General features: G+C 33.1%; 1 protein-coding gene across 1 annotated transcript in view; it reads left to right on the top strand.

The window, feature by feature from the left end:
* LOC131849485 (uncharacterized) overlaps positions 1-27,854 on the top strand; it is an 85,768-nt gene extending 57,914 nt beyond the window's left edge. The window contains exons 4-15 of the mRNA XM_059199565.1: positions 9,274-9,461; positions 13,926-14,104; positions 15,599-15,740; positions 17,019-17,033; positions 17,159-17,311; positions 20,124-20,311; positions 22,815-22,957; positions 23,574-23,717; positions 24,415-24,663; positions 25,435-25,592; positions 26,138-26,293; positions 26,849-27,854. Coding sequence (XP_059055548.1) covers positions 9,274-9,461; positions 13,926-14,104; positions 15,599-15,740; positions 17,019-17,033; positions 17,159-17,311; positions 20,124-20,311; positions 22,815-22,957; positions 23,574-23,717; positions 24,415-24,663; positions 25,435-25,592; positions 26,138-26,293; positions 26,849-26,965 — 1,832 coding nt within the window. The 3' untranslated portion in view covers positions 26,966-27,854. The remainder of the gene's footprint in view (positions 1-9,273; positions 9,462-13,925; positions 14,105-15,598; positions 15,741-17,018; positions 17,034-17,158; positions 17,312-20,123; positions 20,312-22,814; positions 22,958-23,573; positions 23,718-24,414; positions 24,664-25,434; positions 25,593-26,137; positions 26,294-26,848) is intronic.
* Positions 27,855-27,888: the final 34 nt, after the last annotated feature.

The following is a 27,888-nucleotide window of genomic DNA, read 5'->3' as shown; positions in this document are numbered from 1 at the left end:
CATACCGGATTTGATAATGTGGAAACTTTTGTCTAGAATTAGAGTGAGCTCACATTATTTAAGTCCACGTCGAGGACGCCGTTGGATTGGCGTATTTCCAAAGAGGGTGGAGCGTAGCAGCCTATTCGCCAATCGAATGACACCTTCGACGTAAACCGTCGGGTCTGAACCTGATAATGTGAGTCCACTCTTAATCTGCCGGTGTGTTCAATTACCCCGTCACGAAGCCTTCGTGACCAAAACGCGTGCAAGCATATAGTCCATTGTTCCACACGGATCTGCCTGTTTGAAAGGCGATATTGCAAGCGGTTTAATCAACTCTACTTATATTAAAGTGAAAATGTAGTGACCTAGCGGTTGCCTACCCCAACTAACACCTAGACTAACACATTAAGTTATGAGATCGAATTTAGACGACGAAACAACTATATGTCAATTTACTCTCCCATAATGGAAATAAGAAAGTAAACCAAATCGAGCCTTTTTGGCGTGTGTAAGCTAGTTTACTGCCAAATATACCCAGAGGTATATGTATTGCATTCGAAATGACGACAGTAGATAGTGCCTCTTGATTGGGATAATAGTTGTACCTTTAGATTTATAATGAAATGAAGCTATAACGCATATATTAAGTATTTGTCAAAATAGACATATTTATAATGAAATGAAGATTTTCTATAACACAGATATTAAGTATATATTTGTCAAAATACACATATATTTCCTTACAACCGATTTCTGTTAAAATAATTCACGATAATTCAAACCCGGAAATTCATTCCAACTCACACTAAACTTTGAACAACAGTAAAACTAACCGCTGTTTAATTAACGCAATTCCCGACCATTGGTAACCTGACTGAAAACAGATGGACCCATTTCACGAGTTCCTTTTATTTACTTGCCAACATGAGTTTGCAAATTAATATCTTGTTTTGTACTATAAATAGACATAGCATATTATACACATTATACATATAAATAGATATTAGCTGGTTTATATTATATATTTTTGTTAATTGTTATTAGGTAGTACTAATTTAGACATCAAATGTAAAAAATATTTACCTATATGTACAGTGAATTATTTTCTATACATTCCATCGCAACTGAGAAAATTTGTGAAACTTTTTATTACATATTACGAAAACAATTTGCCAGCAAAATAATACTTCCATGTTCATACATAAATATGCGAAAGAAATGTGTATCTAATATGCGAAAAAATTTGCACGATAAATATTTTTTAGAAAGTAATAACAACAGCAATCTAGAATAAGATATCATTCGCCATTCGTTATATAACTCTACTTTTTCTGTGACGCATGAATGCATGCACAATTCTATTTACATATATATTCTTCAGATATTGTGCAACGTATGTATATATGTACATACAAGGAAGAAAACCTACATCTCCAGTTATTATAAGATTCCAACAGTACTACCTAAATAAATAGATCTGTAATACAAATTTGATTGTGTAACAAACCCCTAAGAGATCACAGTAACTAGACTCTAGTACGTACTATAAAAGGATATACCAATCTCGCCTCGGGAATTCGAACTTTTATTTTAGCACCTGGGACAAACTCTGAGCCAAGTTTTCTTGCCAAAATCGATCCGCACGATTTTCACCATTATGTACTCACATACATTATGGACAGACAGAATATATTTAACCGACTGCTAAAAAGCAGGTTTTTAATTTAACGATATTTTTATTTTCATGTCATATCTTTAAAATACATATTTCTAACACAAAGCCAGTTGTTTCTTTGGGAAGTATTAAATATAACATTGTGTTATGTATTTTAGATAGAATTACTAGGCACAAATACACTGTTTTTATTAGGAGCAGTAACGTAGCGTTTTTATGAGGAGTGGTGTAAAAGATATTGCAGTATCTATATTTAGTATTATTCCAAGGGCTGTATAAGACTGTAAATGCCAGTTAGCACATTCCATAAAGCGAGCCGTCGTCAGTGTGTTTGCTATTCCGAACTTAGTAAGACTGCCAGAGGTATCCTATACAAGTCTACGTGATCCCTACCTACCCTATCTACGTGAGTACATCAGTCTTACCTACGAATATTTCAGCCGTTAAGCGCTTGCTTGCTTTGTAATCTGCATTTCGGATGTTAGAGTGCGATTAGGGTGTGAAAGGAGATAGATAACAAATGAAATAGGAGAGTCATAACATCTTAGATCTCTGGAATGGCAACGCATAAGCGGTATCATAGGCTTCACATGACAACGTCATGTCCTTAGTACTGTTCATGTACATAGGTGACAGTTACAACTTTGTTATCAGATAGGCCGTCAACTTGTTTGCGATTCCAGTTATATAAATATACTAGCTTTTGCCCGCGGCTTCTCTCGCGTTAATTTATCCCCTTAGGGGTGGAATTTATCAAAATTCTTTCTTAGGAGATGCCTACTTCATAGTAGCTTTATGCATGCAAAGTCTCAGCCCGATCGGTTTAAAATTGACAAAGTTTCATACAAACTTTCATCCCCTATTTTATCCCCTTGGGGGTAGAATTAATTAAATTCCTTAGCGGATACCTACGTCATAACATCTACCAGCATGCCAAATTTCAGCCCGATCCGTCCAGTGGTTTGGGCTGTGCGTTGATAGATCACTATGTCAGTCACCTTTGACTTATATATATTTAGAAGATATTTTACTTTTAAAATTCTCCAATATCGAACGGTTAAGCAAAAAAACATTAAGGCCACGTTCAAGAAAGGTGTTAGGTACTACTATTAAATGTGTATGTGGACCGTTTAACACCTGTAGAATAGCCACAAAACGTGTCGTTCCCAGTTCCCAACTGCAAACTGCACTTTACAATTCCTCTGCAGTCGTTAAGATCACATTTTGCGGTCAATTCAAGTCGCTTAAACGGTGCTCCCATTACATCCTGCAGAATAAAGATTTATGGCACGGAAATTTAAGAGATCGTCGTAGCGTAATTGATTACTACCCCGGCTCTGACCGAAAAGTCGTCAATTCGAATCTAATATAATATATCGATATGTTAATATATTTTAGCATCGGTACATGAAGTAGTCATCACAACAAATTTTAATTCTCGCCCGGGTAGAAAATGAATGTTTTATATAACTGGAAAGGCAATCAAATGGAGCATCTTATAGAAACATAAGTAGCATCATGGATTTCAAAAAATCAAATGGTTGTCCTAAGGAAAGCCAAAGTTGAAAATAATTTCATTGTCGCCATTGCCATTACTAAGGACGAAGGTGTCATACCTCCAAACGCTATGATTTCACTACCATATCTCAACATTCAAATCGGAATCCCAGAGTGCCATGCAAGATATTAACGGTAGAATTAGATGAGTAGATTTCCCACTTGTGTTCGCACATGATAGAAATATCGTCTTCATCAAACCACCAGCCTTTAAAAATGGTTACCCGTTAGAATATTGAATACCTCAAACTCTATATACACTATGCGTTGAAAGCCAAGTTGAACAAGAATGCCAACATTCCGATATAAACTTAGACCGCTAAATTCAATAGCTATATTACTGAGATCAAATGCTCTAAAGTAATTATTCAAATGCACTAAAGCTATAAGTAATTAAGCGAATCGCTTAGAATTTCCAAGACTTACGAACGCAATTTGAGTATTTAGCAGCGATATTGGGAAAACGCCTCTAAATGTATTGACATTGAGTTGCTTTCGGCTGAATAGAAATACATTAGACCGAGTATTATGGTGTTAATAAACTGTTTTGCTGGTATTAAGCGACATGTAATCTAGAAAAGCGATGAAACCGGTGACGAACGGCCATTTGTGAAATTGTAATTTATTGAAGTCATTAATGTCGTCGATTAATTCTTAGGATTAATAGAGGTATTTTCAAGCAGATATCTAATGGCTGGACAGCTATATATTTTATATAACATATGTTAAAGACTTTCGACCATTTACTCACAAAAGAGTGAAACGGGAATTTTGTCTTAACATCGTATTTAATACGCGACATCCAGTCTAAGCCAAATCAAACCGGAAATTAGACCAAGCACAGAATGAACTATTCAATTGTGTATAGATAAAGGATGATAAACATATACATAACTATATGTTAATACAAGATTTAATATATATATATATATATATATATATATATATATATATATATATATATATATATATATACTGTTATTGACACGTAATTGGTAGAGAAATGTTCAGAACTTGTACCCATGAATAACTTTAGAGTTTAGATATTGACTTTCAACTACACAATATAAAACTTAATGTTGCCGTCTGTCTAGTAGTTGGTACTTAAGATAAAAGAATTTTTTGTATATATTACATACAATACTATGAATAATTATGAACATTCGCTCTCTCTAGTCTTAACTTTTGAACAGAAATGTATGTATGTACGAGAACTATGTATATAACATTCTACTGCACAACCGGGATGTTGTTACGTTAGACAACATATAAACTATGAACTAGAGTATTCAACTGATGACGCCCGCAAAGTTCTTCAATAGTGGTCAGCTAGTGCTATTGTTCTCTCAAGCGGTTTATTACCAATGCTATTATGGTAAAGTTTTAATCGTACTTGCATATATTAGATCTCTTATTATGCGGGTAGATTTAATAGTCTTTAATAATGGAAATAATTATTTTGTTTTTAATTTTTTAATATTGCACATCTAGTACAGTACTATATTAACCGAACAAATAATGAACAATGGAAAATCCGCGTTAAGGCTCTAGCCTTCAAGTCATATTTCAATCATTTTTCATTTTTAAGGCAATCTGGTATTGTTCTATTGTAGATCAGATGTCTTCAATGAAAAATTGGATTGGAAAAATGGCGTTACTTTAGCACGCCATCTATCGTCATTCTTAGGCAATAGTCATTCTGTACTACAATTCTACATTCAACGGTTAGCGGTCATAGTGTGTAGACAGTGTTAAAACACAATATCGGAGAAATTCGTGAACCAGATTAGTGTTGATTGTGTAATATTGTAGTTGTATCCGTTGTGATACAGTGACTGTACGTTTATATAAAAATAAACGTTGTATATTAACTACGATTTTCTTCGTTTAAAGTATACCAACTCGTTTCTTAATAATACTTAAGACATTTGAAAATATTATCATATATTATATATGTAGATAGGATTTATTCTGTCAGCCGTAATTTCAATTAATTATGTACAAAATAATTTCTAACTCCTGAATCAATCAAAAGTTCGTAATCCTTACAATCCTTTTGAAGCAATCAGACTTATTTAGAGATACAACGAGCCACAACGAACAATATACATTCAACTACAAAGGTTACAAAGTACTTTAAGTATCAATATTAAAATAATCTTTGACTAAACAAATCTACAAAGCAGAATATACACAAGATTCGGAAATACCAAATGGAATCAAATGATAGGTAATTCAGAGGCGAAATGACTGCTATAGACCCCCTTAATGTATAATTCATGTTCAGACACCCACCGAGGTCCGTTACTGGACTAAAACGACTAAATTGACCGTGAATCGACACTTGTCTACCTTCCATTTGCAATATTGAAACAGAATATTAATTATAAATGATATTTCGACCCCTCTTTATACTCTATAGATACCCTTAAAATAATTCATCCCTTAGTAACTAAGGCCAGGGATTTCATTGTTACTTTACCTATTCTATAAAACAACAACGCAAAGACTGATAGCTTATACGTGAGTTCTTAAATGTAGAGAACTAAAAAAATTGCTATAGATAACGATGACAAAGATAAATATCATGTTAAATAGGCATTGGCATAAAATAGGGCTTTTATAGAACATATAATTTTATAAAACATTGATTTATAAGAAATTAACATAAAAAGAAAATTATTATTGGCGGAAGGTTTAGACAAAAACTCAAAAATGGTAAACTATAATAATAAGTTTATTCTGCAAAGAAAACTGTTACAAAATAGACTTAACTAAGTTTTTATCCAGTAGTATTTAAGTAATAGTAACATCTACTTGTAATATAATATGTAAGCATACCAAGTAGCGTCATGTTTGACTTTTTCTAATTTGTTTAACAATCTAAACTCAAACGCGCATATTTGCTGCTCTTTGTCAAATTTTCCGTATAATTTCATTAAATTCCAAAAAAAGAAAATTGTGACAAACAATGCGAATAATGTGCTGCAAATTCACAAAAAGAAGATAACATTCAATTACTTAACAGGAAATCTCTATGATTGTCTTCTATCTTTGTTTTAAGACACAGAAATAAAATGTTCTACATTAATATAGGCTTAAACTACATATATTTTTACGTATATCTTTATATCATATTTGTAAATATTGTACCCACATTTTTTTTTAATAATGAACTGAATAATGTACTGCTATAACTCTGAAAAACTGCATAACTACAAATCCAGTTACCAATTTAAAGACATGGAAAGTTGGTTCCGTTAATCCGAGTTAGAATATATTAAAATTAGTACACAATTTCTGTGACATTCCTAAATACTACTATATAAAAGGTGCATTAATATTTTTTTTATTTATGATTTTTCTGAAAAAATATACCGTTTCTTCAATATCATAGTTTTCCTTTTCTTAACGAAATTATTCGTGTATCTGTGGTAGGTTCTGACTAATAAAATTACATAAAACCTTTCAGCCTTTAGATACACACTCGCCACAGCTAATTTGGCGAGCACAGAACAGTAGCGAGTAATCTTATGCCTCTTTTATTAATGGCTACAGTAATTGGGGCTCATTTTATTATCTTCTGTAAATCTGTATTCATGTAATATTAATATACTAATATCCTCTCTATGCTGGTTCGGACTCACAGTGAACTATCAACGCGCAGGCTAAAATACTAAGGCATGAAATTTTTTGAATATATTTTCTTTTTTTGACCAAAGATTGACGACACTAATGTATTGCATCTATTCCTAAAAGCGTCGTCTTTATTTATTCACAAGTAGTTGTGTACTTCCCCAGAAATCGCACCTGTTTAATGCAGTATGAAGCTATTCGCCATTAGTTAACAAACATTTTAGAGAACCTCAACAAAATGGAACACCACGTCACTCCTCTAACCTAAAAGGGGATTTAAAATAGGTCAGCATGGTTTCTCTCGGCCGCTGTCTCATCCCTCGGTAAATAAGCTGTAAAACAGTTACAGCGTTACGGCTGTCACGAAATTCGTTTCTCAAGTTTATTGCTAACGTTACAACCTTTTAAGCTTCCGTACTTAAACTGAATCTTCGGTAACACTAGTGTCCTCAGTGAGGGACCGTTGTTTGTAGCTGTTTATATTATCTCTTCCATCCTTTTGAAGTACTGTTACGTGAATTCCTTATAAAAAGGTCAAGTGCGAATAGAAATAGGACTCCAGGGTATGATTCCGTACAATGTAACGTAAAATGTAACTTGTTATTTATTTAAACTTGTAATTATATAAATTTTTATAAATTTTTTTTTCGGTAATGTTAGCAAGATCTCCAATAAATATTGTCAATAACTCAAAAATAAATTCAAAAACAATATAGATGGCCTCGTCTAGCGGTTTAAAAAGCGCTTTTCTTCCTACGGTTAGTTGGATGGTTCGATTCTTAGAAAGATTTATATTCATAATTGTGATTGCATTGGTTGTTTAAGTATTTACAAAAAAGTATATACTTATATCAGTTGTCTTGTACCGATAACACAAGATTAGCTCTTAAATTGGCTTGGCACTATATGGCGACGTTGTGTAAATTGTTTAGGGTTATTCTTATATATGTTATATTGTAATCTGCGACACTGGGATTGCCATGTTCTATCAGAAGAAGCTAATAATACTATTAAACTATAGGATGATCATTTATAGCGTGTATTCATTTCAAAATTGTTTCGGCTATTCCGTCACTGTTTATTCGAATTGTCTGTGTATATGTATGACTGTATCTTTTTGTGGTTTGTAAATGTATGTGCCCCTTTTGATACGTTTTATTTTTATTTCAAAGCTGACGTGATCAAGATAGTTCTTAGCTATAATTCGTTATATATTTTATTTTATTGAAGATTAATTTATTCTTTTTAATTTTATAATTTAACAGTACAACTAGATTCGAATTTACTAATAATGTTGTAGGACAGTCTCAATAAATGCGTCTGGATCTAATCGCATCAGTCTTTGTATCGCATACGATATTTTTTAATAAATATGAAATACATTATATATATATATATATATATTAATAGACAACTAATGGATATATTTTTTTTGTCAATACACAGGAAAATTCCTATATAAACCAATACAAGCACACTTAGTTACTCATAAATACCAATGTTTATATTGAGCGTGTAGGTATTAAATTTCAATTCCACTGAGATCTTTGACGTCATTCCTTCATATTCACAAAATGGATATTATCTTATTTATGATGAACATAGAACAATTTTCTAACTATAACCATCGAATAAAAACATTTACAAAAGTAACAGCTGCTATTTGCTCTATGTTTACGCTCTAGAGACATATCCATATGTAAATCTCATCACGTTCCTTTTATGCATTTATTGGCAATAAGAACAACAAAGGAGAATTGGCATGAAACTGGCTTTCAAATAGTCGCAATGCTACATTGTGTTTTATCGCCATGATAGGATTCTCGCTTTCCTTATTTGTCACAATGGCATCTACACAAAGGTAACTTGGATTAAGAGATTTTTCATTCAGAGCAACGAAAGAAATATGGCAAATGCATTCATAATTTATTTATATTCTGTTATTTGACGAACATAAACTGAATGCAGCGTTTGGCGAGCAGAATTGTAAATTTGTTTTTTTTTAATTGATGAATGTGGTGCCTTTGCCTGCTCTAATTGTATATGCCGGCAGTACACTGCTCTAGTGCATTGAATAATGATGCAATTAGGTCAGTTAACCCATAGTGGCGAATTCACCAGAAATTAGCTACGATGGTTTCCCTGTTATTAACAGTCCGGAGAGGACTGTTTCTCTGAATAGATTGTAATTCTGGTGTAAAAGTTATATCTATATTATTTTAGCCATGACTTACAAAACCAAAATATGACCTAGAGACTAAAGAGGCGTTAGTCTAATTACTAATGAATTTAGTAAAATAGTTGTCTAATATTATTATACATTTTACCTCTAAAACGTGAAATATAGCAATATATATATTTACCTTTCGCTCTTAAAATAAGATAATCTTATATGATGATGAATTACATTTATTCCGCAGAGAATACATTTACCGTGGTGGTGGAGAAGGATGGACGAGGTTTGGGTATGTCAGTGTGCGGGGGCGGAGGCCTGGTGAAGATACGAAGACTGTACCCACCGCAACCAGCGTGGAGAACGGGACGCCTCGCACCGAGGGATCTACTCCTGTCAGCTAATGGAGTGCCTCTAGCTGGACTTAGTACTTACGTGAGTGGGTTTAGAAACCAAAACATATGATAACCTTGTTACCATAACTATTATTAAGTTATCAATTTGATTATACCTAATGCGCACCTCGTACTTACTCCAGACTATAGCTGAAAATCAGTGTTTATTTCTTGGACAAAACTTCACTGAGCTATGGCCTATTTGCACTACTGCCGCACACAGAACCAGTAACGTACAATCGTTGTGTGTTATCTGATACTAACACTGTGGCGTTCACTTGATTTTTCTTTGTTATTATTTTGTTATACTATAATATTTATTGGTTATTATTACATGTATTATTTTGTTATATATGTGAAAGTGCAAATAAATGATTTATCGATCTACATGTAAAACAATCCCTACTATGAGAAAACCCTATTATGGATTAAATACTTAAAAGAAATTTTTAAATTTCCCATTCTTAAAGACAAGACACAGAACAGTGTTAATATATATTTTAATTAAATTTTATAGTATATTACTTCTTATAAAAAAGCATAGATGATAACATCATTATATAGGATTTTAAACCAAATTCTTCACTGTTCTGAATATTTGTTTAAACGTTTAATAGAATGTGTATGTACTACCTTATGGAGACAATTAAAAACAAAACAGAAAAAAAATCACAAATAGTACTTGAAGTGGCTTCTTTAGATACTTTCGGCAATTGATTTTTATTTATTTAGATGTTGTAATATATACTTACACATTATAGAGACATAGACTTTCCTCTTAATTGGGGAAAGAAGTTCCGAGCCCACCCGCCCTTTTATAACTCGCAACCTTTTACAAGTTTATCGTGAAACAGCGTGTCGTGACTAACGAAAATAAACATTAAGTCATGTTAAAAATGCCGTTTGTTGTCATAGCACTTTCCACGGTCCGGGACTAGGTTATAAACGTAAAAATTTTATGAAAACATCAACATTGCACGCGTCAGGGTCGGGTCGAAATGTAATAAACTGTACATTGTGGGGCCAAACGGTTATATGTTTAAACCATAGACGTATTATTGATGTACATCGTTACCACTATAGGTACGGCCATAAATAACAATAGTCTTTTATTGATCACTAAGGTTTATATGCTTCTCGTAATCAAGGAATATTGCGAGTCTTAATATTAGTTGGGTAAACACTATACTTCTCTTTTTTATCACAGCTGCTGATCAATAGCTTTCTGTTTGTATCCAAAGTTACCATTACCATTAGTTAATAGAGATATGTCATTAAACGACAACTGTATATATCATTTGATTTTTATAAATTCAATTAAGTTTAATATTTTGCAAATTTCTACCGTCAATTTTCTCCAGTCATGCGGACGCAAGGACGCGTATAAACTAATTTGAATATAAAGTTGTTAACAAGGAACAAAGTTCTATACTTTGAAGTCACAAAATATCATTTTAGTGTAATTCTAATTTATAAAACTAATAGGAAGCGCTGTATGAGATTACTTCGCCTTCTAAAACAATGTGATATGAACATTTTTGCAGAGGCCATGGGATAATTTGCATTCTCTCAGGGTACGTTATCACGTACTTTTTATATTGCTTACCGCCATTAGTCTTGATAAGACTTTAATATGTCATATTTGCATAAAGAAGACATTGATTTAAAGTTTGTCTAAATACTTGTCTAATAAATTTTTACCTTGTTGTTGCCGATAGTATTTAAGTCACTCTTTTACTTGGATGATATTGCAGGAGCAATAATTATAGCAGTATTTAATAATTTGGAAATATTATTTCGTATATTATTAATTAGCCGCCCCGACTTCGCACGGGTGTACATGCATAAAACTGTATTAAAATCTTAGTAATTTATAAGATCTAAGTAAACAGATAGCGGAATTGACTTCATTTTGTATATACTATAAAGATAAAATAAATTTAGAATTAAACAAAACAATATTAATAATTAAGCAAAAGTTATTATAGAAATATAAAAGAATTAATTCATAATTTGTCTTCTAATTTGCTTGATGTAAATTTTATATAATTAACATTAATCTTACCGTAGTAAAAATATCTATAAATTAACACAGAGTGAATTATGATAATGTAATAGAACAAGGACTCCATTTTTTATCTAGCTTCATTATGTCTGTAACTTCGTCCACGTCGATTGGCTACAATTAAAAGTCTAAGTATATCGTTCTCAATCTGAAACACTAAATGAAGGCCTAATATCTTACTGACATTACTCCTTTCCAGTTGGTATGCAGTATGTAGTACGTACCATGGTGTTATATGTATAGCCTTCTACGATACTTGGGACACCCCAAGTATCACTAATCACTAAAATAATTCAATTCAAAAAGGTAGTTTATGTGATTAGCGCGTTCTCTTCTTCAATTCTCTTTTTTTACTTTCTTTATATTTTAGTATAGATTGAAATTATAAGAAAGCATACCAATATTTCGCTTTTATTTTTATTATAATAATAATATTGGTTAGATTTTTCAAAATTCGAAATGAAATGCGTAAATAATAATAGTAATCCAATATTTTATTAAATTATATGTTTTATTGCTTAATAGATTTATATTATTCTGTTTAATTCTGCTACCATTACCATGTGTGAGACAACAAATACTATGTGCGTAAACCTGACCTCCGCTACTGGAAGCGTTACGACCTTCTTTATTGGTGATCAAATTCCGACCGTTATTGAGTCTACACCCATATTGCGACGCATGTTTCGCCCCTGAACGCATCATCAGGTATTGAATAAAATATAACTTAGAAGCCTAGAGTTAACACTAGGCTTTCAAGCTATATCCGAGCTTTATACAATTCGGCGACCAAACTGCACTGTCGCATACATTATAAATCCGTTAGCGCTGACTAGTCCCATACTAAGCTTGGCTACTGAAGTTACAATGCATATATTTTTTTGTTGTGTACATAGGAAATTCTCAGACGCAAACAGATATACTGACGAATATATGTCTATATTATGCGGGGATCGAACCCGCGAATATCAGTAGTGAGCCGGTGTGTTGAACCGCTAGACCACCGAGGTCGTTAATTACCGTATAGACAATAACTCAATAAAACTGCAACGCGACCGGTATAAATCACAGCAATATCAATTATATAATGTTATCAACACAACACTTTCCAACGGTCCGGGGATTCAATATTTATAATAAATAAATGGGCCATTAACTCAATTTCGTTTCGGAAATTCAGTTATTTCCCCTTATAATGTTCTCTTTGCCGTCCGACGGCGCCGCGGGGTGTGCGCTGTTTCAAACTGATTCGAGCTGATGTACGCCGCGACACAACAAATACCCTTTTGTGAAACGCTGACCTCATTCACATTATAATTAATGAATTTTCTTTTGTTATACATAGTATCGCAAATTCATAAAACGATTTAAAACCTAACGTGAAATACGCTGGCGTTTTAGCTGTTATTCAAATAACTATGTCATATATTTTTTTTTGTGATGGAATGGTACTCACGTCTGCGCTAATATTATATGCTAGTGGTGAGACAAAACCACAACGGAAGATTACAGTGTGTATATCTATATTATTGTAGGCAATGGTACAAACTGTATGATCCAATTGCTACATTATTGAATACGGAGGCAAAACATCTTCATCCTCAAGTATATCATATGAAGTATAAAATGTATGAAGTGTAGAGCTATACTTCATATCTATAAGTGATAGTTACCATATTCTACCACTTGCAACTAATTCCGATTAAATGACATTGAATTGCTTGCAATTGCACTTGTGCAATATTATTTCCATATTGTGTCATATTTAAATGAACTAAACGCAGTCGTAATCGATTGATTCAGTCTTGATATCGTTTAAATAGTAGTGCATGTAATTCGATTGGATTGAAATGGTTGACGGATTTTACTCAGGAGTATCTGGGTATTTTTATGGATGATTATGGAATGCGCGATGTACCCGCCTACGCTAATGGTTTACACTGGCGAGGCACAAAGTGGACGGTAGTGTCAGTTAGCCCATCTTGGCAAATAACAATTTACCACAAAGGTTTCCAGAGGAATCGCGTGGAAGTCAATCTGATATGCTACTTTGCTAGCAATGGGATTACACATATTTCTAACAATCCCCTTCTTCCTTTAGGTTCAAATTAGATGTGCGGACGAATACTAGCGCTCCCGTACGTCCGGCGTATTAATCGCGGTGTGTAGGAACACCGAGGTGTTTTAGGTCGTAAAAGTCCCACAGTATCCGTCCGCACTCTCTCATAAAGGCAGGCGGTTTTGTTATTAACATTTCCCTTATAAAAAAAGGTTCAAATTAGACACAAACCTATAAGCCTTTGAGTTTTAGTTCTTTTATTTTAAAAATGTTCTAAGATTTTATACAAAACGAAATCAAATGAAGAACGATAAAGCTCCTTAAAATGGTTCTTTTAATGGGCCGACCTTAGAGTTTAATAGTGGTTTACGCACCAACAGGAAGCTCTAGAGGTACTGCGGACAGCGTCAGCGAGGGTGGAACTCCGGGTATGCCGGCCACCGCCGGACACATTAGAGAGTGTCACACCGCCCGACCCACCGACACCGCCCACCCGCACCCCGCACCCCCCTAATTTGCCGCCGCTAGACCCCCTCAACTGCCATCCAATGCATGCCAGGTAAGTAAACAAACCTTCATGAAAATATTCGTTGTTTTTTTATTCAATTGAATGGTGACGAAACTGACGGCCTTTGCATTATATACATGAAGAGCACCACGGTCATCACGCTATCATGTTATATCCGTGACAACACAGACTTCAAGAAATTCAAGTTCAGCGCATATACAGAAACAGTTAATAGGAGACCGTGTAACTAATCGCACCCTCCATGGAAAAGAATATTCATGAAACATGAATGCATGTACTTTACATACATACACTAATATATAAATAAACTATAAACTAAATAAGCTTGTTAACCAAATAGCAAAAAATTACCACCCTTGCTAGATAATTACATATTCTGTAACGTCTATGAGATCTTTAAATCTAACCCAAAGTAATACTTTTTTATTTAAAAACTAGCTGTAACGATCTGTTCTTTTTTTTATTAACATATTGAATTGGAATACTATTTTTTTTTAAATAATTAAAATTAGTAAAATAAATGTACTGTAAGTCAAACCATATAACTTTAGCTAACTGCAAATGAATATCCCGTCAAAATCAGATTCAACTATTTCAGAGACTTGCGAACGACAGACAAAAATTGAATTATTTTTTTATATAAGTGCAGTACATGCTCGCATTTGCATATAGTGAAAAACTGTTAATTTGCAATTAAAAACAGACACTAAAACTTTATTTATTTTTATAGATAACGAACGTAATTTTTGTTACACATTTTCGCTGGGCATCTCACTAGCAGAGAGTATTATAATGGCAGTTTATTGATAATTATGTATATAAAGTAACTTAAATAGTACAAGAATAATAAATAATCCTCTCTACTGTAGAAATACTCATGTAAATGTCTCCAGAAATTCTCAGGGTTTAAGATATCAAAAGATACTGTTCCTATTATTTATTGAAAAACTTTTCATTCAATAGAAAACTGCAGTATGGCGAAAAATCGCTGATTCATTCATACATATTCCACTTTGCTGGGTATATAAATTTTTATCAATATAATAATCCGTATCAAAATTCCAACATTCGTTCATACCATGCACCTTTCATTTATTAAAAGCTTTACCCTTTTCAACTGAAATCAAAAAGGTATCAGAAATAATTGACGAAAATGATACTACTCGTATATGAGGAGAGTTTTGTATATACGCAATAAGGTTATGATTGGTTTGATTTTTGATGAGTTTACAAGGCTTTATTTCAGATTAGTAATTTCTCTCGATTTCGTCTACTTTTTTAGACTAAAGGTACTCTCTCTCTGTTCTCGGGTTACAATTTATTCTCGTGTCAAATTTCATTAATATCCATTAATAAGTTTAATCGACAAAATTAACAAGCAGACATACAAAAAAAGACACTGGCATTTAAAATTTAATTTTTTTATGGATAATCCATCTATAGTCAGTATCTTATTATATTTTGAATAACTAGGGATGGTGTAATTGTATATATATAATTATTAATTATATACTGTTTCCATAGATTATCTCAAACTACCAGCAGCGCGACAACCTCCTCATCGGAAGGTAGAGGGAGAAGAGAAGCGAGCCCGGAGGCAGAACGGCGCGACCTTCGACTACCGGATCTAGGTAGACCTCTTCCTGTATACGACGTGCAATATGGGGTGAGTAAATTAGTATATCCAGAATAGAATATGTATCAAATCAATAACAGAAAAGAAAAGAATTAGTATTGACGTACTATTTACATCCGTGTAACAAATCAAGCACAACACAGCCGTAGTCGTCCAAACATATTATCATGGCATCTACTCCATTCACCGCAAACCTATATGAAAACATTTTAAATCCGTCTTATATTATATTACTTCCGATAAACTTTACAAACACCAACTCGCTTTCCAAGCATGGTGATTTATGATCAGAAACTTCCCAATGAAAAGCACCCAAAATGATATATGTAAATCTGGCAGCTATTCCTGCACACAATGAAAGGCAGTTGGAAAAACATATATCAAACAGTGCATAAATATAGGCCGAGATGTTAATGTTTAAAACAATTATTATGAATACAATTCGCTTTACGTTACTTATGTCTAATTGCGCAGTATTACATTATATATGATTAACATAATGACCCGATCAGTCGAACAGTATTGTTTTCCCACAAACAAAACATCGAACTGCCCATCAAACTTCAGTTCAGGTGTGGCTATACTAATGAGCCCATCTCTATATTATAGTTGCTATTAGATACTAACTTATATTGCCTACTCTCGTGCCTATTAATTATGCATCCAATATAACGGCCCACCAAAAAAAGTTGTAAAAAATAGTGTCTTGTAAACACGCTTAGAAAATAACATTTGTAATTGAATATATCGTATGTCAACAAACACATTAACTGGATAAGTCCGAATGCGTAATAATGGATGTCTTAATCAGAGCTCCAAACAGCTTGTTTGTTTTCGACAAATGTTCATAATTGATGTTAATGGAGTAACTTGGAACGCAAATGTGGATATCGTCGAAAACAAAACATTTTCAAATTTCTAAATTGACCTAATAAGAACTACAAACAGTAATACAGTGATGAATTTTTTAATACAACTAGAATGTTGACGACTTACTAGGTGGAAATGACTCAACAATTGGCAATGAACATGGACGGCGCCAAAGATATCCCAAATACACTATTATTCTCATGGATAACCACCATACATTCTCTATCATTTCTAAGATCTGTTAATTATCCGTACAAATACAAATGTACCAAACAATTAAAATCCTTTGTTTGTTCTATAAAAATTGTTAAGTTTGAGTATAACATGTAATATGCTTATACATATTATAACTACTTCATAAAGTGACGTGTATCAATATTACAATGTACTTACGAATAATTACTGCTGATTGATTATATTTTTGTTTACGCTCCTCAGAATGACGGATCTGTGGTAAGTAAGAAATAAAAATGCGCTAAAAATATTACACCTAAAAGTTACAGCAAATATTCATTTATTTGGAACTTGGTATGGCAATGGATCTTCACAGAAGCTAATATAATAATATTTAATTGCAGGAATTTGACATAGTCATGACAAAAGTGAACGGCTCGCTTGGATTCACGTTACGGAAGGAAGATCATAGCGCGCTGGGGCATTACGTGCGCGCGCTAGTGCGGGAACCAGCACTAAGTGATGGCAGGATACAGCCTGGTGACAGGATAGTGGCGGTATGTATATGAGATAGAAGTTTATATTTCTTTTCATATTTTACTCTATATTCAAGAGTTCTACTCGCTCTACTCTTTTTTTTTTTGTTTTGCACGTGTGTTTCTCGCACACATCTCTGTTTTTCTTTCGACGTTCCAGTTTATGCATTTATATATAATTTTATGTCCCCCATATGTATTACGATTATTATCCTTGGGAACAAATTTTATGAAAATTCGGCTAATATAAGTTTGTTTCCAGAGAATTTACTTCCCGAAGTAAGATTCAAAGTTAATCCAAGAGATTGCTTGAGCGGTAAGACCGCTTTGTACCTTATTAGACTGTAAAATATCTAATTTTAAATACAGATCCAATTATTAATAAATATATAATTAAACTATCTTTCTCTATAGAAATATACGAATCAATGTCTTTTATAACTTTATGTGAGGATCAGACAAATATCTATTGTTTAAAATTTTTCATGTTTTTTTCATTAAACATTTTGAAGACCCTAATGCATATTATATTATCTATGCAAATACGAAGTGATGCAAGATTTACGATGCTAAAAGCATTTGCGCTGCAACTACTCAATTCGTAATCCCGGTTGCTAATTCAAACTATTATAATTTTATTCGGTACTTTCTTATTCTACTTTAATTAGTTTATCTTAAACTTCACTGAGCGTAAGCATCCGTTAAATCTAGCGCTGAAAGTGTTTGCTGAAGTCAGGTCATCGACTGCAGTTAAAATGAATAAAATACAAACATCGATTTGTCATGGTTACACATACTTTAGGTCAGTAGAGCGGACATTGACTTTTCACTCAGCTATATTAATGCTGAGTTTATTATGGATACTTATTTCATTTTTTACAATTCAACGCTAATTCTTGCCGTTATGTTTGGAGATAGAGAAAGTACAAATTAGGTGCAAGCGTGCAAGGTTAGGAGTCAGTGAAATACCTCAAATTTGCTGTGATGCTTTCTTCTTCAGCCACTAGCAAACACGACCTAGAAGTATAAATATTTACGAAAACACACCAATACACTTTAAAACAGGAGACTTCAGATATTTCTTATGAGATATTCACAAGTGTGGTGGGAAAGTTGGGTTTTGTCTGCATGTTAGAGAACATAGAAAAGATGCAAAAAAATCAATCTATAGACTTTTGGCCTAAAATAATCCATGTGAAGAAAAGATATGGGACTATTTTCTTCTTAAGTACACCCACGGAGCCGGGGCGAGTACCTAGTTTAGAATATTGTCAACTCATTTACCAAAGTGTCCGTGTAATATGTTAATGAATATTCTCATCAACGTTTTTTTATATTTATTGTAAAGTGTAAAATCTGATTTGATGTTATAGTAATATTGTTGCGATTAATTTTCTATCTTATTTCATGAACCAATATAACCTATGTTATAATACTCAGTCTCATTTGAATATCCTATACATTATCGCACTCTATTAACTCAAAGTTTATGTTCAATTACACAACTCGCGTGCACACATTGTGACTGATTCATTCATATTCACAAAAGTCGTTGGACCGTTAATATCCGCCATATAACAACTGATTAAATATAATATGGAATGTAGCAGAGGTATATCTTATGTTAGTATTAGTGTTATAGAACTATAGCTTTTATTATGCGGCTGCATGAACAAATAAACTTGTAATCAGGTTATGTAAAGTCACTTCTTTCTACTGGCAGCACCTTGCTTTGTTAACTGCAATCCTGTATGGCAGTTAAATTTAAAGGATACCAGGGAATAATTTTTAAAGTGAATCTGTTTATCTTGTGGCGTTTGTGTAAATTTTATCCAAATCTTACTGGTACTTTGTTGAGTTATCCTTTATAATATGATTGAATTCGGTGGTTTTTTGCGTGTTTAATTACAGTAATAATATAATAATAAAAAATAACAACAGCTACAGCTACCTCATAAGTGAGTTATAATAAATTTTGTTTTGTCCGTGGTAAAGTTTCCTGTATAAAGTACTGTGTACTCGTACATCACAGAATATATTAGATAAGATAGATACATTAGATAAAATAAGATCTTTATTACCAACATTGACAAATTAAACTAGCATAATGGGATAATACAACAATAAGAAATAAAACACACAAAGTTGGCAACAGGGGCTGCCTCATTATCACCCTCGTTAAGTGTTGTCATTCATGAAGATAAAGAGGTTTCAGTAATTTGCATGGAATCATATATGTAATGTCATTTACTTTTCTTCCTACATATTTCTTTCTGATTTTTCTTCGTCTATTGTGTTTTATTATTAACCTTGTATATCTCCTCATACAACTATAATAATTAACCCAATATTTTTTTTATATTATATCGTAATTATATGTGATTCATTGTAGATATTGCCTATTAGATTACAGCATTTTAGCACACCACTTTTCACAACACAGACATTTGGATTCAAGAGAATGATCTTATTGACCTGGCCTTTTTTTATGTATTCTATAAGTTGTCTAGTAACCCTAAGACAAGCTCTGCTTAACTTCCGACTAGATGGCACATACCATATAGCATAGGGTATTAGTAATTTCAGCTATGTAATACACGTACCCACGTACGTACCCAGTTAAGATTGGCACGTAATCCGACTTATTCGCCTAACACAGTGCCAAAACATGCCGTGCCTAGACGGAGACAGGTGGTTACGGAGAAGGTAATCACTTCTAAATATACACACATCTTATTATAATCTAACAGTTGCTAAAAATATCTATGACATAAAAGGTAATTCATCTCACGAGACGTCTGCCGTGTACTGACCTCACAAAATAAACACACAGGTCAACGACACGTCAATGTCAAGTATGTCGCACGCGGAAGCTGTAGCGTTTCTGCGAGCGTGCGGCTCCGAAGTGCGACTACGATTGTACCGGGACCACGCTGCGACGCCGCTCTCTCCGATGTCGCCTAAAGAAGAGGGCCCTACAGATTCCGACGGCCCAACCAATAGGCCCAAACCACCACTCAGGTATATGCATTATTTTTACCCTTTGTTAATTGCTTTAAGGTTCAGAATATAATTTAATTTGCAGTTACTTAGTTTAGATAAAAGATATCCTATATCCATCCTCGTAATGCAATCTATCTTCATGTCAAATTTATTAAGATCCGTTCAGGTGTTTTGTTCGAGAAAATGTAAAAAATAGATAGACATTCAGATACCGTCTTCTATTTATAATATTAGTATGGATATATACAGTGTGCAGGCAATTGATAAACGATTGCTTATTCGTTCAAAGGAGACGTAGTAATAAGCCTACCATCTGTGGTAGACAATAAAACGCTCTATATATCAATTTGATTGTTGTTGTTCGTTTTACCTTGTCTTCAATCGACTCATAAAGTAGGAAGTTCTCTTTGCTATTGTATACTTCTTTGTTCACTTTTATATTTCTTGTATTTCATGGTAAGTTATACCTAAATCCCGATATTATTCTTTCTAATTTTCTTATTTTTAAATGCCTAGTTAGTAGCTTCTGTACAAATTACGACTTTTAGATCTACTCTGTTTATTAAATTTTCGACAAATTAACTCCTTTATTAGTAGCAAGCAAATTAATGCGGGACTTTTAATTACCGAGTTTTCCAATAGTTTTAATTAAGAATGAATCAACAGTCTGTCAAGTGATGACGGGTTGTTTGAAATGAAATATTTTAAAGCATCTCGTTAATCTCAAGAATTTTAGGTAAGAAGTAGCATAAAAACCAAGAACCAATCTTTTTCCGCTTTTATAGAGATGTACTCATTCAAATATTACTAAAAAAATACTGGTACTAGAAAGTGAGTGACAGAATTCAGGAATCAGTTTCCTGGATACTATCACTAACTTTTTTTCTCCCTGGAAGTAAATAGAAAATGATGTCTAAAACCCTACAAACTGCAACATGTGACGTGATCAATTAGTTATAGAAGTAGAAAAAATATTTTCATAAATCCACGAAATATATGAAAATAGTTGCAGATATGTGGTCGAATGAGTGGAATGAGTGGCATAATGATCTCCTTTGTAATGGCAGCGCATGAGTGGTATCGTGAGCGTCACGTGATAAAGTGAAGACTGTGGTGCTGTTCATATATATAAATAAATCTGTTTGTTAGTAAATCTTAAGAGGAGTTGTTCGCGCAATAAAATTACGATGTCTTAAGTAGTAAGTCTCTTAAGTATTCGTTCTTCCTTTATTCGGACCTTGCGTCTCCCCTCACTCAATCGCGGCCAAACATTTTCAATCAAAATTTCGCCGTAAATTACAGTATGTATTTACTGTAAATAATTTTTTTTTGTTATTCTGAAAAATCAATATATATAACTCCAATAACTTGCACATTTTTTTAAAATTTATATACCTACTGTCTTGGATTATTCATACAGCTAACCTAAAGTTAGGTTATTTTTTAAATAATAATCCAGTGTTTAGGTTTCACTGGAAGGGTCGTATACTTTCAGTCTTAACGAATACTAAGGTAGGTAATAATGTATACGGGTCTCTTCAAATAAGAGTAGGATATTAACCTAGTCTTACTGACAAAAAATAGTGGTTAGTGCAGTTGGTTGATTTTATTTTACATAGTCTTTCTGTTCTTTCTCATATGTTGGTCTTTTAGTTTATTCTTTTAGTCGCCCTTTCAAATGTCCTAGAACTAAAAGAAATGAAAACAGACTGTATTGTGATTCCGAATAGCTGTACCTATTTATGTTACTCTTCATGGTTGAAAAATTTTATAGCAAATATTTACTTCGAGTAGCTACTTCAATATGTACATATTGAAGTAGCTGGTGCACTTGACGCAGCATAGCAAATGAGCCCTTTGTCGAACTAGTAGCTACACTAGGTACATGATTATTCGGATGCTCTCCGTAATATTGTTTAACAATCATTAAGAAAATATAAAAATAATACGAGTATATTATAAGTAACTTGCCAATCTTACCATGCAACTTTTAATCCAATCAAATCAAAATATCTTTATTATTTTTCAAATCTACTTAAATAACTTTATTTAAAAGCAGCATTTTTGCCCTTTCTGTAGTAAAACAGTAGAAAACCTACTGTGTAGAATTAATTGAAATTTTTGCCACACAAGCCTTGCTATATGAGCTCTCAAACCATATAAAAATTATACTGCTTAAGTGTGAAGTTGGGTGGAAAAATACAATTAAATCCTTTGTCATAAAAAACCAAATTACTTTCCGAACAACATAATAAATAAAAATACATATTCATAAATACATATATTATTAAAGCATACATTTATTATTTGTGCAGATATCGAATCAACGACCATCGAAATCTAACGCTATAGATATTCATTCCTAGCGCCAAAGTGTTGTTAGAAATGTGTATACTTTTTCCTATTAAATAGAATGTCTCGTTTACCTCGGATATAGATTAAACTTATTATTTACTAATCCGACTTTACTCAACAGTGCATATTTACATAATAGTAATTCAATTCAAATAATCCTTGACAGAGCTGAAGCAGTATCAATGCTGTGCGACTTGGCGGCACGTAGACTGACGCCTGACACCGTCGACGGCTCCCGTTCGCCTTGTTTGTCCCCGCGAAAATTCCGCAAACTCACAAAAGAGACCAACCACTATGAACAGCCAAACGGTATGTATCTGCACACATATATAATAGAAAAATTCGGACAATTTTATTTCTTTTCTATGCCTATTAATAAAAATCAATTAATGTTTATAATTGTAATTAAAGTTTTAGGTGGAGGATATTTTCAGATTCCAGCTTGTGAATAATTTTTCTATCGATATTGGTTATTTGTAAAACTTATCGTTGTTATACAATTGTTGGAATAACATTATTGCTTATTTTATGCTAATAAGAGGTAGATGAGTTAGTTTTAGTTCCATACAAATAACGCAACCAAATTATTGTTTAGCAACACATTATACAGAGTAAACGTGTTCAGCATTTTCAGACAAAATAACAAAGTAATTAACTGTGGTAGACTGGGTTCATTAGCTAATCCGTATTAATATTGCATACACGGAGCGTATTAACCACAAGCTACTCCAGTTTCGTAGTAATTAATTCTGTTTCTACATCTCAATAATACAGACAAGATTTCAATATAGGAGAACTTTCAGCAATAAGGAATACATAATGTAACTATTATGTACTTATACGCCTATCATAAATCACTAGAGCACAGCTGGCTTACAGTCACAATGACACGATACACACTAAGCTAGGTAGATGTTCCGCGCAGATGTTCCGAGTACCATTGCGGTAACACAGTCGGAAAATTCCCAAGTAGCTCAAGAGGTGAGACGCCCTCAGCGCGCGCAAACTGTGACACTCGCCAGCCCGACGGCTCCACCTTCTTGTAGAAAACAAAAGTTAAGCCTGACAGGTGAGACACTGTCGGCCGCACTCTCGTATCCCATCGTACTTCCATCTGCTTCACACCTTCAATCCGCAACAGCGATATGACGACTGCCGGATTCCGTGACGTGCGAAAACAATACGTACACAACCACACAGTAGCTATAGTTCACCGTATTATTACCAGCATCTTCATAAGTGTGCTCCGATCATGCCTCTGGTCAAAGATACGCTAAAAACGAAACTTTTCTGTGTATATTTTCGTTGCATCTGTAAATGTTACATCCTGTGATAAACGACAGTTGTAAGATAAGCATGTAATGTGTTGGCATAAGGCATTAATGCACTGGCCGCGCCCTATGCACTACACTTCATAACACCTGTTGATCATTACTTCACAACAGCTATTAGACATTTCAAACTTCTTCGTATTAACTATTCTCAAACACTATATAATTTTCTGCAGCGTAATTCAAGTTGCCTTGCATTTTTCTCTCTCCTGTAGTAAATTTGTTTAAATTTTCCTATTGGAATCCGATACATTTGTTGTACGTTCAACTATAGTCATATTTATAAGCCGTATTGGATAAATCAGGTAAATTAGTGTTCATTCAATCTGTCCATCTTCAATTTTATCTCTTTCATTTATTAATTCACGTGCCTAGTTTTTTATTCAATCAACTCAAACTCAAAAGTCACACTCAAAGTGTACAAATAATTTCCAGTGCCACCGCATGGATACGAGCTGAACAATCTAGACAACGACGCTCTGGACGCGCCTAATGTGTATAAAGAAGATTTGAGTAGGCAGCGATATACCGAACCAGTTTTCCCTGTGGACTCGGACGAGCCTGTGTCGATGCCAGTAGATCTGTCCAGTGATGATACTAAATTCAAACACTCCAATCCTGGATACCAGAGTGCAGTTCTGCACTGTACTAGTAGTGATACAACCGATGGACATAAGGATGACAGTAAGTTTTCTAGCATGCAGTAAAGCTTTCGCATAAAAGAATCATTCATTAATAATTCATTTAGTCCGTTACATTAATTCAGATCAGAATCATTAATAGATTTGATCTCGCTTTATGCAAATTGCCTAATGCGTAATAATATCAATGTATAATAATATTATAAAGAGATAAATTCTGACCGACTGACTTCTACCTGTCTGCTACTGGTGTTACGTAAACTCTATTAGATTATTATATTATTTGTCTTTTAAATTTTATCATAGCTATTTTAAAAAATATCCCTGTACATATAGACATGATTTAATAGTTAAAGAAGTTTATCAATTTTCCATATAAAAATCTTCTCTGTTATTTTTTTTTTTTACGAATTTCAAAGCTGATTCTTTTATTTATTCGTGAAGTAAACGAATAATTATAAATTCCTGGAATATTAGACCTTAAACTCATAGGTATATAGGTCTAAATGTATGGAATTAGATCCTTAAGATCACTCCCTTATTCCATTTTCAAAATTCGCTAAGTACATGCATAGCGGTGATATGCCCGCCAATCATTGCTATTTTATTTATTACACATTAACGTGGAGAATTATATAGGCACATCATGTCGCGTTAACAAAACATAAAGCACTGTGTACAACATGTAATGCGAAAACATTCACCAGTTTGCAATCAGAGCGAAGACAGCTCCCCCCACGACGGAGAAAGGCGCGAACTCTAGTTTCATCCATTAGTAGATTAATATTATCAAGCTTCGTTGCTTTTATTTTAGATAATGGCTTAAAGAAATGGAAAGGAGTCGCATTGTCGCCAGATAACGAGAGGAAGACAATGGAGCCGCCGCCGCCTATGGTCAAGGATATCCATACCGTCCAGAAGGAGAACATCAAGCCTGAAGATCTGACGGACGACGCCAGTACTGAACCTACAGTAAGTAGATTATTTATGTATATAAAAAGATTATGTGCTCTAAAATTCTTTTGCAAATATGAATAATATTATTATACATATTTTTACCGATTTATACACAGATAACTGAAATTAACATAATTTTAAATTAGTCTTAGTGACTTTGTGTTTTAGTTATAATTCTGCACTGTATGGTTGACTAATGCCACTACGGAAGTGTTGAAAATTACAAGGATTTTGAATATTTTATACATTTCGTTTGGATTGAAATCAAATATAAAAATTAAATTATTTAGCCCAAATTTGCTTAAAATTATGTCCCGCAATAAAAAGAACATATGTACATATAAATTTCATCTGTAAGTTCAAAAGCATAGATAGAAATTTCATAAATGAGGTCGTAATTATTTTCTATATCTTACCTTACTGCTGCACTTAAAATAGATGTATATTTTGATTTTATATATTTTAGGTTTGATAATGGCCTTATGACTTTGGTATACTGGTATTATGACTTACATATCTAAGTCAGTCTTAATCTCGCTAATTAAATAAATGTCATTTAGATAGTGACCGTGGAACTGAATCGTGGATGGAACAGCCGACTTGGATTTAGTGTACAAAGTCACCCAGAATCAGGGCAAAGCTACATCTCAGCCGTCTACAACGACAGTGTGGCTGCACGCGACGGTCGTTTGCAGCGAGGCGATGTTATATTACAGGTAATTTGTACTAAATTAACAGGATAATTACTACATTTTAACAATCTATGTAATCATTTCAAATTTTTTTTCATATGTACTCTATAATTAATTAAAATTGAGACGTTATTGTAAAACGGACAATGTCTAAATTTGTCTGCATAGTTAATTAATAATAGTTGGTCAGTATGACCCTTAACTCTAAATTAACCGAATAGTTACGAGAATTAAAAAAAAACCAAAACTAAATATTGCCAACAAATGTCAGTGATACAGTTACACAATTATCCAAAGTATTCACACTCAGCTGTAGTACAAAATCAGCTATTGCTGGTCTGATGTGCGCCCAGGGCTGGTTTTCAGTTTTACCTTATTATTATTATTATACCTTATTAAGAACATATATTAGCAGTGCTTTTTTTTACTACTGCCTGTACTTACTTAATGACACAATGTTTTCTACTTATTACCAATACTTTTTTAAACATTTCATTTGAACTCAAACTGTTTACAAACATTTACGTATATATTATAATTCTTTGTAATAATGACTTTCTAAATTGTTTAATTTTCAAGGTAAACGACGAAAATGTCACTTCAATGAAGACCCCAGAAGTAATTGATCTCTTACGAATACTACGAGGTTCTATTTGCATCACGGTACTGCGACCGCCCAACCCACAAACAACATAGCGTGATAACAACCTTATAGTGTAATAGACAATTTTGGGACTAAGTGTAAAATACTTCTAAGAATCTCAAATATACCGCGAGCGTTCCTATTCAAGAGTCGCCTAAAATCCTAAATCCTCCAATTTAAGAATCTATTACATGTAATTGCAAAATTATATTAGTTTATAAATATTGTAATGCCGAAGTTCTATTTTTGAATCTAATTTCTTGTGTAGTGTTCTAACTCATCATAGCAAAAGAACACATCTAGCTGCTAGAGACATAAAATTTTCTGTATATTGTGAGATTATTGTATATTGCCTGTTTACTAACGCACCTAATCATCAAAGTCATTAAATCTAAATTACATAATTAAATATGCTTAAGATTGATAATTAATGACGATTGATGGTGCTATCCACAATCTAGAAATATTTTGGTTGGTTTTAATCCTTAAAAATGATAACATATATGGCATAATATCAACGTTTGTAGGTAAATCTAGAAATCTATGATACATTTAATCACGCCGCCATTGATAATTTCTGTAGTAATAATGCACAATAAGGAATGGCAATTTATAGCAATGGAATGATCATAATATAAAATTAACAATACAATAAGCAGAGAATAATGAATGGAATCAATGTAATGTACAAAGTTCAAGTATTCAAATTAGAAACAGCTTCATTGTTTAGCTTAATTTCTAACTTCTATATCGATACAAACATTAATACTTAAGGGTGATGCCATCTATCAGGTTTTATATATTTATTCGCAGTACTATTCAGCTCAAAAATTTATTTCAATCCTTTATCTTATATAAAAAAGTTGAATTCACATGTAATTTCAGAATTTATTTGCGATCAATAGTGAGGTGAGATAAACAATACACATTTTTCTTTATTTATTTATCATGTATGTTGTATGATTTCGTTGATCGT

This window comes from Achroia grisella, unplaced genomic scaffold (genome assembly GCF_030625045.1).
Source record: "Achroia grisella isolate CSIRO2021 unplaced genomic scaffold, CSIRO_AGI_Agris_v1 utg642, whole genome shotgun sequence".
NCBI lineage: Eukaryota > Metazoa > Arthropoda > Insecta > Lepidoptera > Pyralidae > Achroia > Achroia grisella.
The sequence above is the reverse complement of the archived record's forward strand: the minus strand, read 5'-3'. Positions and strand labels throughout refer to the sequence as shown.